This window comes from Sordaria macrospora, chromosome 6 (assembly GCF_033870435.1).
Source record: "Sordaria macrospora chromosome 6, complete sequence".
Classification (NCBI taxonomy): Eukaryota; Fungi; Ascomycota; class Sordariomycetes; order Sordariales; family Sordariaceae; genus Sordaria; species Sordaria macrospora.
The window spans coordinates 4127596-4140547 of NC_089376.1; the positions used below are offsets into that span (position 1 = coordinate 4127596).

Genomic DNA, 12952 nt, shown 5'->3' on the forward strand with positions numbered 1-12952 from the left:
CACTCAGAATCACGCCCGTGCGCAACACAAGCGATCCCGTCACTTTTTGGGTCTTGTCGGCTTTGCTACCGTTCTTGACCTTCTACATGCTGAGACGACAGGGGGGCAGTGCTGACTCGGAGTGCTGACTGCTGGCGGGAGACTGGCAGACAGCTGACTAGCGTTATTTCAGGAATATCCGCCAGTTGTTCCTCCAATCCGGCAGCTGGCAAGGAGCTGCTCTAAGAGGCTATGAGCCGAGTGCAACCAACGAAGGGAAAAGTGTCACTGATCACTGAGGAACTCTAGACTGCTGCCATTGGAATATCGTGAACATTGGATGGGATGAAGTTGGTTCACTTGATTAACAGCTCGATCTTTCCGCTGCAAGAAACAATGACTGGTTTCCACTTCCCAAGAGCCACTTGACAACTCTGGGCAATGTTCCACTTCTTGGAACCTCTTGCTGTCTTCTCTTCAATGCTGTGTCCGAGGCAACAGTGAGTTCGTCAACTACTCCCGGTCTTGGAGCCGCGTTCTTGGCTCAACTTTGACGGAGAAGTTTCCATGCTTCGGAGGGCATCAAGGAAAGGCACAGGATATTGAGTGTATAAGCGTCCACTTGGATGGGTTAAAGTTCCTCTGTGTTTCCAGAGACTCGGATTGTTAAAAAAAGGGGGATGCCTGAACTTGACGACCGAAACCGCCATGTCGGAAACCGATGAGGAAGGGCTGGGAAGTTTACATGACAATATGATGTTCAGTGTCCCTGACAGAGACCGTTGAGGTTGTGCTATTTTCAGAAGAGCAATTGAAGGGTACATATAGGGGCTAACAAACACAAAGTCTATGTGATTGTTGAGCTCCGGTATGCTGGTGTCAATGGGGAAATATTCAATGCCAGAGCATCACAAGGCTGTAGCTCTGAAGCTGGTGTAATTGGATCCGAGGTAATACGCAAACAGCAGGATAGAAGTGACAATAACGAGACCAGAGTCTTACCTGCGGTCTGTAAGTTAGCAGCAGAGGGCGTGGGTAAGGGTGGTTGCTCAAGCGCGGTCGCGGTTTTCTCTTCTGGTCGGCTGCGTTCTTGATGGTGGTGTCCAGCCAGCAGCTGTCTGACCGGTGGAGGAAAAGCTGCAGTCAACGAAAGTGAGCGAGCAGCAAGAAGATGCTGCTTCAGTGGTGAGTTCCAGTCAGCCCCCGACCAAGTCATTTCCAGGTTTCACAACAGGCTAGCGCAGCCATGTCAGCATGGCCAATCATGGGCGAAGATAGTGGCAGCTAACGAGATACCAACAGAAGCCGCAGGTTTGGTGTGATAGTCCGTACTTAACTAGCAAACCGTAGCAACTGCTCCTTCCCATGAACACGATGGCAGCGGAATGCACACCCCACGTACGTTTCCCCAAACTCCCAGCAAGCTGTGACATGTTGCCATCGACGTCCAACAAAGTCGAAAAAAATCGCCTCGTGGACGCCTTGAGCATATTGTATCTGTGTCATAGTGACAATCCCGTGGCCATCGCGGATATCGATGCTGAAACCCGGTGTTCTCCTTGGGTTATGGATGTTTATCCATCATCTGAACCTTGTCTTTTCTTTGGTTCTGGTGTCGACTCGTCTTAACCCTAGGCAGTGGCATCCTTCACCTCTGACGATAAAGGTTTGAGACAAAGTTCCGTGGTCAACCTTTGAAATTCCAAGAGGGTCCATGGTCGGGTTTTTGGATTGAGATGATCATGTCGTTCATTCATGGTGGTCCAGATATTGCGTTCGAAAAGACACGATGTGAGTGTACCGTCGTAGGGCGGAGGCAGTTCCGTTGATATCCGGGTTGTCTTATCGCTGTTCGAGTTCTTCGAGTCGGACTATAATGTCAGTAGATTGACAGATGGACTTCATTTCCCAAGGAAAGGGTTTATTCCTCCTCTTTATAGTCCTTCTTTCGCTCAATTTCTTCAAGTTGCTTGACCGCTGCAGCTGGCTCCGTCATCTCGTCACGCCGTCTCTCCCGCTTGCCGTGCGCTTCGGTACATGCTGCGTACCCCACCAGCCACCAAATCGAAGTCCGGCAGAACTGGATTTGACTGAATTTGCCGTCGACCGATCAACAGAACCAAGCACGTCGGTATTCCATTCCAATGCCGAATAGAAATCCATCGGTTGACCTTGTGAACCATCCTGGTCTTCGAACTGGTGAGAGTTGTCGATTGATATTCAAGATTGCTTATGGTGGTTTCAAGTTGTGTTGGGGTTTGTGTGTCCTCATCCCTCCAGGCGTTGGTGTTGGGTGACAAGGTACCTGGACTGGTCACCCGCATCTCAGTGCCGGATACACGGTCGAGGGGAGTTGGGCAGCCCAAGCGACGCCATGTGTCTGATGAATTTGTCAATTTTCCAAGCATTTTCCCGTGCGTTATATCTCTCGGCCAAGATCAGTTCAGTTGTTGAACAGTCGTCGTTGCTGTTGTCTCCTTCGCGGATCTCCTTCGTCCTCGACGTCGTTGAATTGAAGAAAGTGACCATCTGCACTAACAATATCCACTGAAAAAAAGGTACCTCGATTGTGTTAACGGTGATGGAAGCTGTTGTCAATCAATCAACAACGATGGCCGATATGGGTTCAAGAAAGTGAAACGATGGAAAAGAAAGTCTAATGAAACGAAAAAGAATGGAAAGAGGAGAAGGAACGGCCAAAAAGGTGGGCGATCGAGCCATTTAATGTTCTGCTACTTTCGGTGGCAGAGTCACTCACCCCTTTCGCACCACGAGCATTGCCCTGCCCGCTATGTGCGGGAACTAAACCCCCCGCCCTAGCACAGGGTCGTCGGGCGGGAAGACATCTGCGAACATGCAATCCCCTCGTCATCTGCCCGACAACTTTTGAAAGAATCTCGTCCCATTCCATTCCATTTTCTTCTTCCTTTCCATTCCTTCTTTTCTATTCGTACTCAACTTTTTTTTTCCGATATTCAAACGAATAAACACATTGAGAAGCGTCACATGGATGTCGAAAGTGAAACTCGGTAGTCCTCCTCCAAGACCGGGCAACACCCACGCAACATCACCGGCAGTACCTTGCGTTTGTGACCCAACAGCCACACGCCTGCCAATCCCAGATTCCCAAGGTACCTGAACCCGACACAATGGATGGCCCGGTCCAGCCTCTTTACCTTGTTGCTTCATCGTCAAGCTTCATCGGGACATTCTAGGACCGACATTCCATGCGAGGTGAATATGTGGAGGTCTGATATTCAAACGAGGAGGCCTTGTTGAGTCAAGTCGATTCGTCCAAGGTTCAGAACTCAAAACAGTGGTCGAAATTATCATCATCTCGATCGATATTACTCGTCGAGCCACCCGCTTGCCACTGCTGTTCCCATTCATCGGCTTTCGTCTCATGAGAATGAGAAGACCCCGACGTCAAACAAGCCGTAGTTTCGTCGTATCGACGTCCTGCATTTGTCTAGAGCATCAACTGCCCCGACAACACCGATATAACCACTGTCATCTTTCCAGGCACGAACATCACTTCCAAGCTTTCTCGTCTTGCGTCCCCATTCTCGATTCCTCCTATCTCCCTGCCTGGGGTTTTCCATGGTGACTTTCACTCCCCTAGCCGGATCTCCATCTTAACTAAGACTTCCCCATGTCGTTCCGCTTTAGGTCAGCTATGCACAGCGTCTGTCCGACTTGTCCGACTTGTCCCACCATCCACACACGTCAAGGTCATACAAGTGTTCTCGGAATTGGCGTGTGCCTCTTGTAGACGTTCGGTGCTACGACGGTCACTATTGTAAGCTGAGCCCAGGAGAAGAAACACGGCAATGGACTGTGGCAGGTTGTCAAGTCGAGGCCAAATCATACATTGCAGGTAGACGCATGTGAGCAGCTGCTGAAAACATGAAAGTGCAATTCGAGATCGATGGGTGGTAAGCAAATGCTCGTTTTATCTGAGCAGGTTCGCAAAAGAGATAATGATGCCTTCACATTGGGGATAGAAAAAGAAGGACCCTGAACAAGCTTTGGTCGGAGGAGCTAAGTAATCTGCTTACATGGTGACAGAGAGAGGGTTCTATGATTTTGTGCCAGAAATGACATTTAGCAACATTGGAACAAATGTTGGTACAAGTCCGAACATGAGTCGCAGACTCACGACGTAAGGAGACGACAGAAAGTAGGCTGATGAAAGACCCGTCAATTAGACACACATACGGTCCTAACGTACCCTAGTTTGGCTCTGGTTGACATTATCGGCTTGAGTCCGGAGGGCCGGACCGGATAAGTGGGACAGGGTCGGAGGTGTGGGGCCGTAACCTCCAACTCAACCGGCATCCCGAACAATGGCAGACACCATCTCTAAGACTCGCTATTAGGGTTACAGGTTGAGACCCTATCCAGATTATTGATGCAGGAAGACATATATCAAACGAATCATCCACCAAGGTTTCCGCTGTTCATGGTGATGTTTGCAGATGATCCTACGATGCACTTCCTAGATGGTCCGTGCAACCTTGTACCGATGAACAGCCCGGAGTTCAGATGTTCAAGAATCACAACCTCGCAAAAAATAGATCAGAGAAGAAAAGCATTGCATCGGTGCTTGATTCTTGACTCTTCCAATACAAAATGAGGCATAAGCTCCTCCGAAGTTTGTTCTGCAACGAAGCAGGTTCCATTCACCCCAGCAAATTTCTGCTGCGAAGTCCATCGGCATCCAGGCCCCAAAGTCTTGGCACCACCAACAACATCCAACGTCAAACTCAACGTCAACCCTTCCACTTCATATCCACACCACGACTTACCACCACCTTCTTCAAAGCCACTCCTTTCTCGCCCAATTTCACAACAATCCATACATCAACAACATTCTCAGCAAACATGCCACCCAAAAGGAAATCCACCCACGCCGAGCCTGAGCCTCAAACTGAGCAGGCTACGCGTCGCCGTTCTTCGCGGTTGAGCAAGGGTGTTGAGCCAACAACCGAAGGGGTGGTGTCGCCTGTGACTGTGAAGAAGGAAGCGGATAAACCTAAACCGGTCAAGGGAGGAAAGGCTCCTAGGAAATTACTGAGTGCTGTTAACGAAGAGGCGAATGATGTGAAAGACGAGAAGGAAGAAGAGAAAGTGGAGGTAAGAACATGAACGGAAGAGGTGATGAGTCGCGGCGCGATGGATTATTTGTTATGAATTTCACTTCACTTTCACTTGCGCCCTGAGTTCACATCATTTTTGAATAACGCCGTTTCACCGTCACAAAATTGACTACTACCCTATTTTCATCCATCACTTCATGTTCTTCAACGCTTCCCATGGCCATGATTAACCTCCTTACAGGAACCACCAACCAAGCGCTCCCGCACCACCAAGCCCACCACCACCACTCCTACTACCACCACGCCCACCACCTCCTCCTCCTCCGGCCGACAGTACTGGCTCCTAAAAGCCGAACCCCTCCCCCGCCTAGAAAACGGGCACGACGTCCGCTTCTCCATCGACGACCTGCGCACCCGCACCGCCCCCGAACCCTGGGACGGAATCCGCAACTACAGCGCGCGAAACAACCTACGTTCCATGAAGCGCGGTGACCTAGCCTTTTTCTACCACAGTAACTGCCCCTCCCCCGGCATCGTAGGCGTAATGGAAATCGTCAAGGAGGCCGAGGAGGATTGGACGGCGGTGGACCCCAAAGCTGCGTATTTTGATGCGAAAGCTCAGGCGAAGGTTGATAAGGGGGAGGAGAATCCGTGGAGTTTGGTGCATGTGGTGTTTAGGGAGAAGTTTGAGAGGGAGTTGGGGTTGAAAGAATTGAGGGAGTGGGCCGGGGAAAAGGGGGGAGCGTTGGAGAATATGCAGTTGATTAGGCAGAGTCGATTGAGTGTTAGTAAGGTTAGTGAGGGGGAGTGGGAGTTTTTGATGGACAAGGCGGGGGGGAGGACGGGGAGGGAGGGGAAGTGAAGGGGAAGTAACTGGATGGGAGGAAAGAGATGGGAAAGTGAGGAGAGGCAGAAGAGGAGTGAAATTAGATACCCCTTTGGTATGAGTGTTCGAGGCATATTGGCACCGGATAGAATCAGGATATCAAAATATATAACAGTCACGAAACAAGTGCAGCAATAAAGTAGGCCGAAATAATGAGCCAACCATATAATGCAAAAAATAAACAAAGAACCAATTACTCTATCATGGGTATCATCAACCAATTCTACCTCTAAGCCAACTCCGCCTCCAACCCCTTCTTCGTAGCCTCCAACACCGTCCTGATGGCAGGATCCACGCTCTCGATCTCCAAAATCTTGCTGGCCCAATCCACAATCTTTCCAGCAAGCGACTTCTTCTCCTCCGTCTGCTCCGCATAAGCCTTGCGCAGCCTCGCCAAAGACTCGCGCAAAGCCTTGGGGAACTCTGGCGTGTTGATATCCACGCCAATAAGCGGTTGCCTGATGAAGCAGCTCGCCGTGCACGCCGACTTGGGGAAGCTCTCCTCCATAGCGGACAAAACGTGCTGGGTGATCTTGGACTGGCAAGCGACATGGCCGAAAGTGGCAAACATGTCGAAGAAGGCTTCGCATGCCACAGCGGCGTAGAACGGCTGCTTCTTGGCGATGTCGAAGATGGCCATTGGGATGGCGCCCGAAAGAGCGGGTGATTGTTCGAGCTTGCGGGTGGCTTCGGCATCGAAAACGGGCTTCTTCTTCTTCTCGCCGGCGTCGGGGTCGGGCAAGATGAGTTCGTCACCGTCGACTTCGTCATCCTCGTCTGAGTCGTCCAGCGCAATATGGTCGCCCTCAATCTCAGTCCCCTCGGTAGCCTTGATGGCTTCCATTGGGTTGGCGCCCCTCCGCACGCCCTTGCCGTTCTTCTTGGCCTCTATCCTCGCCAACCACTCCATCTCGCACCTGGCATATTCCACCCACAAGCTAACCTCCCCAGTACAGAACCTGCACCCTCTGAGGAAGTAAGCTCTAGCCCTCTCCATATCGCCGTGCACCGCCGCGTTGCGACCCGCCATTGTCCACAGCACTGCGCTCCTGGGGTGCATACGGATAGCCTTGGTGATGACGCGGCGCCACCGCTTCGTGGCCTTGATCTCGGCGGCGAAATCGAGGTAGGCGATCCAGAGCGGGATGCAGCCGGGGTGTTTCATGACGGCGCGCTCGAAGATGCCGAAGACGCGGGCTTCGGAGGGGCGGGTGTTGGAACCACGGATCTTGAGACGTTTGCAGCGCTTGGCGCGGAGACGGTCCATGGAACGCTCCCACTGGACGTAGGAGAGGAAGTCGGAGGGTTTGGTGCCTGGGGAGAGGACGAGATGCTCGAAGTCGGAGCGCTTGGTGACGAGGGAGCGGATCTCATCCTGTTGGTAAGGGAGAAGGTGTTAGAGGTGTTTAGACTGAGAGGTAAAAACACAGAGGGATGGTAGGGACAGACTAACCTTGTTGAAGATTTCCTTTTCCTCAAAGTCGCGGAGCTGGGGAGCTGCCCGTTCGAGGTAGAAGCGTGCCTTTTCCGCGACGCTACCCATGATGTCGGATTAAATGTGATCGATCGTGGTATGATGATGTGGTAGCGGTGATCGTAGCAGAGCAGTGCTGTCGTGATAGTTGAAGTGGTGGTCAGGAGACTGCCTGTTCCCGGTGTTGTGTTGATATGGGTTGTCGATGTTATCTCGGTATCACCAAACAAAACAAATGGAGTTGCACTTTCGCAGTTCGTTGTCTGCAGTTGCACAGGCCGGGTGGGACAGAAACTTTTTAGTGGAGACCTGCAGACAGGGGTGCTGCACAGCAGTGGTTCAATCAATTGGAGTTGAGTTGAGTTGAGTGCTCACCGTGCCTTCACCGAAACGGGTGGTCTGTGCTTCGTCGTCAAGTTCAGTTGTGCAAGGTTACCCCACCACGACAATCAATGTTGCACTCGGTTTCATGACCTCTTTTTCCTTTTCTCTTTCCTCTTTTCGTTGACATGAGCGGCTTGGGATTTCTTGGAGAAGGTTGGGGTTTGTCTTGGCACTCCGGACTTTTTCATACGATGCACCGTTTCCAGGAAGGGCGTGGGCTGGGCGGCCGCTGTCACCACTGACATGCCTCGGTTTTTGGGCCGCCCGTGGTGGTCTCTGGCGCTGTTGCTCACGGAAAGTTGAAGTGGTCCGAGTGCCCTGTCCGGGACTAGTGGTCTTGGCGGTACACCGGCCACGTTAACCGAGTGTGGAAGTGACATTGGGGGATCCCGCACATGGACGGGCTTATGAGCGACACTAACAATTAAATTCGCCAATGGCAGGTCGCCAATGGCCCTGTAATCGCCCGGCTGTTAGCGATTGACAGGGACCTGAATCACGATCGTGCGCTTTGGCGTCTTTCATGATTGTTTCTCCAAGTGGAAGTCTCTCTCTGCGGGCTTTGTCATATCGGACCATGCCGAGCTTCCCTTGACTGTAGTCTTTTGAGCTTCTTCTTTCGTCTCACCTAACCTCTTCGTTTTTCTCTACTCTTCATTTCTCTTTTCTTGCTGTTTGCTGGTCACTCATTGTCTCAACACTGTCCTCCTTTGGCGATCAGAGGCCCTGACATGTTGTCCACCAAATCCCACTAACTCCGGATCCCGACCCCTCCGTCGCCTGCCACGGATATATTCTTCTTAGAGAAACGAGCCCAAAGTCACCACAGGTTCCTGCGCGACAACAAGTTGAAAGCTCCAAGCCCGTGATATCTCCGCGAAACAACAACTCCCCTCAAGTAAGCCACCATGGTGTCGTCCAAGTACAAGGACAAGGACGCCGGCGTGGTGCTCTCGTTCAACGGCCAATGGATCAGCTGGACACACACTGTGGTTGCCTATGGTATGTTCCGTCATATGTCAATGTCAATATTTACTTGCCGGCACTAGAGGCTATTCCCAGCAGCCAAAGCTACCATGTCATATGCTAACAAGTTCCCGAATGCGACACCAGCTGCCTTCCTTAGCGCCCTCATCGTCGGATGTGCCCTTCACTACCACAAGATCGTCAAGAACGAGTGGTATGGCTACCCTGACGAGTGGTTTCCCTCCGTCTCTGCCACCATCGGCGACCGATATCCCGAACGATCGATATTCATGATCTTCATCGCCATCACTTCCGGTACGCTCTACAAAATCTACCCAATGCGCCTGGCGCCGCCCATGCTAATCTCCGGCAGGTCCGAGATTCGCCCTTGTTGGACTCTGGTATCTCTTGACTGCCAAGCCCGGCCGTGTTCTCCCCAAGGCCATTGCGCTTTCCGGTGTCATCCGAACTCTTACTTGCGGCGGCTGGACTTACATCACTTCAACCGACGACCATGACTGGCACGATATCCTCATGATCTCGTACATCGTCTTCACGATCCCATGGACTACCGGATGCATTGCGCTTAGCCCTCCGAACGCAAAGGCGATCAAGTACAGGAAGTGGATTGCTGGAAGCTTCTTTGGCACTCTGGTTCCTTTGGTCTACTTCTTTATCCAGCACAAGGTCCACCGCGTGGCCGGAGGTAGGTCCCAGCTCCGGAGACACTCTTGCGACAAAACAGAACAAAATGCGCTAACCTTTTGCGCCTACGATGCGCCGTACAGCTTACACGATCTATGCCTTCTTCGAATGGGCCCTCATTCTCTTCGACGTTGCCTTCGATGCGGTAACGGCTTTGGACTTTGACACGTTCGAGCTGGTTATCAAGGATGTCAAGGGCGCGAGCAAGGGGTACGTCCAATGGCTCCCACGATAATCCTCTGTTTTTTTTCTGTTTTGCGCGCTTCTGTACATACATCACCATGTGTGCATTGCCCAAAATCAAAAAAAAAAGAAAAGTCAGATTCTAAAACCTACTTTCCGAATAGTGCCAACGCCTCGTCCGTTCCTACTGCCGTGCTAGAGAAAGAGTAAGCAAACCTTTGTTCTTTTCCGCTCCTTCCGTTCCCGTGTTTCAGAGCGACCAAGACACTAACAAGATTGGTACACAGGAAGCAGAAAGCCACCGCTGGCGTCTACTCTGCAGGGTTCAACCTGGGCCATGCTCTCGATATTGCTGCCGATGCTTACCATGGCGTACGTACAATACCATGCAACACAATCTCTTGGATGAGCTCTGTCTGACTTGGTTTTAGTTCGTCTTCTGGTCCACCTTGACCAGCTTGGGTCTCGTCATTTGGTGTAAGTCGGCGTCCAAATCTCGGTATCTCTACTCAACGAAGCATACTGACATTTTGAAGACTTCCCTCTCTGGCACATGGGCATCTCTGGTTATGAAGCCCTCGTCATGACCACCATTGCCCCCCTCTTCCTCGGTATTCGACCTTTGCGCTCCCTCGTTGTCAACAACCAGCGCCTTTTCCATGTCCTCTCGCTTGCTGGATTGGTGGCCTACAAGGTCCACGACCCCGTCTACCGCCTCTTCACCGTCGGTTTTGGTGTCTTTATGGGCTGCCTTGCCTGGGCTGCTACTTGGTCTTCGGACTCTGTGCACCCCTCCAGGCTCGAGATCCGCGTCATTGCCTGGCTCGCCGGTCTTCTCATGTCCTCCATTGCCAAGTTCGCCTGGTACACCAACAACCCCATCTGGCCCATTATGCATGCCGAGAACGGTGGATGGAACGGTACCGGTCTTGTTCTTGCCGTCTTGGCTGTGCTCAGGTTCACCCGTAAGGCTCCTCTTAACAGTTGGGACATCAACGAGCAGAAGAATGGCTCTTCGCTCCTTTCCGCCTTTGGCATTGGTGGTCTCTTCTTCGCTATCCACTCCCTGCTCTCGGATACTAGCACCATGATTCTCTGGGTTTGGGGTGGTTTCCCTGTCCGTGGCCCCGTCTCCAATGTCCATGCCTATTACACTATTGCTGCCATGACTGGTGGTCTACTCATTGGCATCTTCAGGCCTGGCATGGTTACCAACTGGACTGCCTACGGTATTGCTTGCGTTGGTGCTGCCATGCTTACTTTGTATGAGCAGTGGTTCGGCTATTATGGCGCCTTGATTCTGACCACCTACCTCATGGCTATCGCCGTGCCCTTGATCAGCAAGGCCGCCAAGAAGAGCCCGGCCGTTACTTTCGGTGTCGGCTTTCTCTTCTACAACCTCCTCGTCCTCTTCCACGTTTGGGTTGTTGCCTACGCTTTCGTCCCTGGTGGCCCTTATGTCCGCGAGCACACCGATTGGATCATGATTGCCACCATGCTCACTATCGGCGCCGGTGTGTTTGACCTCATCTCCGGACAAGCCAACCGCAAGTATGCTGCTACTACCGACCGTCGCAGCTCTTCGTTTGGCCACCGCAAGTACCACGTTGGCATCCTCGGCCTCCTTAACATCCTTTTCCTCGTCGCCAACTTCCTGCGCTTCCCCTCGTATGACTACAAGCCCTACCACGCCGACGACCGCCTCTTCACCGCTGGCATCTGGACCATTCACTTCTCGTTGGACAACGATATGTGGTCTTCCGAGTACCGCATGCGCGACCTCATCAAGGAACTGGAAGTCGATGTCATTGGCCTTTTGGAATCTGATCTGCAGCGCATCATCATGGGTAACCGCGACACCACCCAGTTCCTGGCCGAAGACCTTGGCATGTACGTTGACTACGGCCCGGGTCCCAACAAGCACACTTGGGGCGCCGCCTTGCTCTCCAAGTTCCCCATTCTCAACTCCACCCACCACTTGCTCCCCTCCCCCGTGGGCGAGCTGGCCCCCGCCATCCACGCTACCCTCGATGTCTACGGCTCCCCAGTGGACGTCTTCGTCTTCCACTCCGGCCAAGAAGAAGATCCTGAAGACCGCCGTCTCCAATCCGAGTACCTCGCTAAACTCATGGGCTCTATCCCCGCTGACCGGCCCGCCGTCCTGCTCTCGTACCTGGTCACCAAGCCGCTGGAAGGGAACTACAACACATACGTCTCCGACATCTCAGGCATGCACGACGTCGATTACACAGATTGGGACAGGTGGTGCGAGTATATCCTTTACAAGAACCTCCGCCGCACTGGTTACGCCCGCGTGAGCAGGTCAACCATTACGGATACGGAGTTGCAAGTGGCCAAGTTCGTAGTGCCCAAGGATAATAGTGAGAAGGGCAGGATCTTGGCGGCGAGCAAGGACGAAAGAGACAGGAGAGTAGAGGAACAACAGGTGCCGGAGGGGTGGAGGTTCCCGGCGTTGTTCAGGGGAGAGGGTGTTAGGGGGCATCATTATCACGTTTTTGATGAGCCTAGGTATTATAATTTCTAGGGGAGGCGGAGGTAGAACTCACAAGTGAGAGTGGAAGTAAATGTGGGGAGAGGATTACTTTGGTTTTATCTTGGTTAGATGGGTCGGACGTTAGGGTGGGAGATTGGGAATGATTGGATGGCTTAATGATGGATGAAGAAAGGTAGAAGTTGTAAGGAGATCTTGTAGTAATTGCATGTTATGGGTTTATGTGTAATGGATTTGGCGTTTGGCATTCTGCGGTCGTTGGTATACCACCTGTCGTTGTGCGTCGGAGTGGGAGTCGAGTATGGGCGCGCCATTTGGACTCCGTCGGCGGCATGGCATTCTGCAATCTGGCGAGGTATGTTACTTCCTTCCACGCTTCCACGACAAGTTCGCCTCGCATTGACGGCAAGAGCTGACCTGACTGTGTCTGATACTACCTGTATCGGTGGTCTCGTGGTATCTTGGTCCTCGTCGTGGGAACTGCGATCTACCACCAAAAGCTGTGGTAACGAAGTGGAACTGTTGAGGTATGCTCCCAAGCTCCTTGCTTTCTTTCCTCTGTCTTCTTGGCATGAAGGCCTCGTCACCAAGCTTTCCTTTGAGGTAGGTACTTGCTCTTCTTAACGGAAAGTTCTTCCACGGGGAAAGCTTTCTCTTCTCAGGTTCCGTCGTCTCCTTCGTTCAAGTTCTTTCTTTGCCTCTTTCTTTCGTTTACACTTTCCCTTTCTTTATATCAACCTCCATGCTACAGCATAAGGTACTAC

The 12952-nt window shown here is 52.1% G+C and overlaps 3 protein-coding genes across 3 annotated transcripts; 2 read left to right on the plus strand and 1 right to left on the minus strand.

The window, feature by feature from the left end:
• Positions 1-4417: 4417 nt before the first annotated feature.
• SMAC4_08548 (uncharacterized protein) lies at positions 4418-6004 on the plus strand. Its single transcript, XM_003345998.2, has 2 exons — positions 4418-5115; positions 5320-6004. The coding sequence occupies exons 1-2, from the start codon at positions 4612-4614 to the stop codon at positions 5938-5940; spliced, it is 1125 nt and encodes a 374-aa protein (XP_003346046.2). The 5' UTR covers positions 4418-4611; the 3' UTR covers positions 5941-6004.
• Positions 6005-6099: 95 nt separating this feature from the next.
• SMAC4_08549 (uncharacterized protein) lies at positions 6100-7903 on the minus strand. The gene is made up of 2 exons (XM_003345999.2): positions 7418-7903; positions 6100-7339 (listed from the first exon to the last, which is right to left on the minus strand). Exons 1-2 carry the CDS (start codon positions 7505-7507, stop codon positions 6194-6196), a joined length of 1236 nt encoding a protein of 411 aa, XP_003346047.1. The 5' UTR covers positions 7508-7903; the 3' UTR covers positions 6100-6193.
• A 45-nt stretch (positions 7904-7948) lies between these two features.
• On the plus strand, positions 7949-12735 carry SMAC4_08550 (uncharacterized protein). The gene is made up of 8 exons (XM_003346000.3): positions 7949-8824; positions 8936-9103; positions 9162-9494; positions 9577-9703; positions 9841-9882; positions 9964-10048; positions 10108-10153; positions 10213-12735. The coding sequence occupies exons 1-8, from the start codon at positions 8731-8733 to the stop codon at positions 12219-12221; spliced, it is 2904 nt and encodes a 967-aa protein (XP_003346048.1). The 5' UTR covers positions 7949-8730; the 3' UTR covers positions 12222-12735.
• Positions 12736-12952: the final 217 nt, after the last annotated feature.

Excerpts from the sequence above, each read along its gene's own strand:
- SMAC4_08550 (XM_003346000.3), top strand. The coding sequence starts at position 8,731 with ATGGTGTCGTCCAAGTACAAGGACAAGGACGCCGGCGTGGTGCTCTCG. Across the intron at positions 10,049-10,107 it reads CTGCCGATGCTTACCATGGC|TTCGTCTTCTGGTCCACCTT; the intron begins GTACGTACAATA and ends ACTTGGTTTTAG. Across the intron at positions 10,154-10,212 it reads CTTGGGTCTCGTCATTTGGT|ACTTCCCTCTCTGGCACATG; the intron begins GTAAGTCGGCGT and ends GACATTTTGAAG.
- SMAC4_08548 (XM_003345998.2), top strand. The coding sequence starts at position 4,612 with ATGAGGCATAAGCTCCTCCGAAGTTTGTTCTGCAACGAAGCAGGTTCC. Across the intron at positions 5,116-5,319 it reads AGGAAGAAGAGAAAGTGGAG|GAACCACCAACCAAGCGCTC; the intron begins GTAAGAACATGA and ends ACCTCCTTACAG.
- SMAC4_08549 (XM_003345999.2), bottom strand. The coding sequence starts at position 7,507 with ATGGGTAGCGTCGCGGAAAAGGCACGCTTCTACCTCGAACGGGCAGCT. Across the intron at positions 7,340-7,417 it reads AAAAGGAAATCTTCAACAAG|GATGAGATCCGCTCCCTCGT; the intron begins GTTAGTCTGTCC and ends CCTTACCAACAG.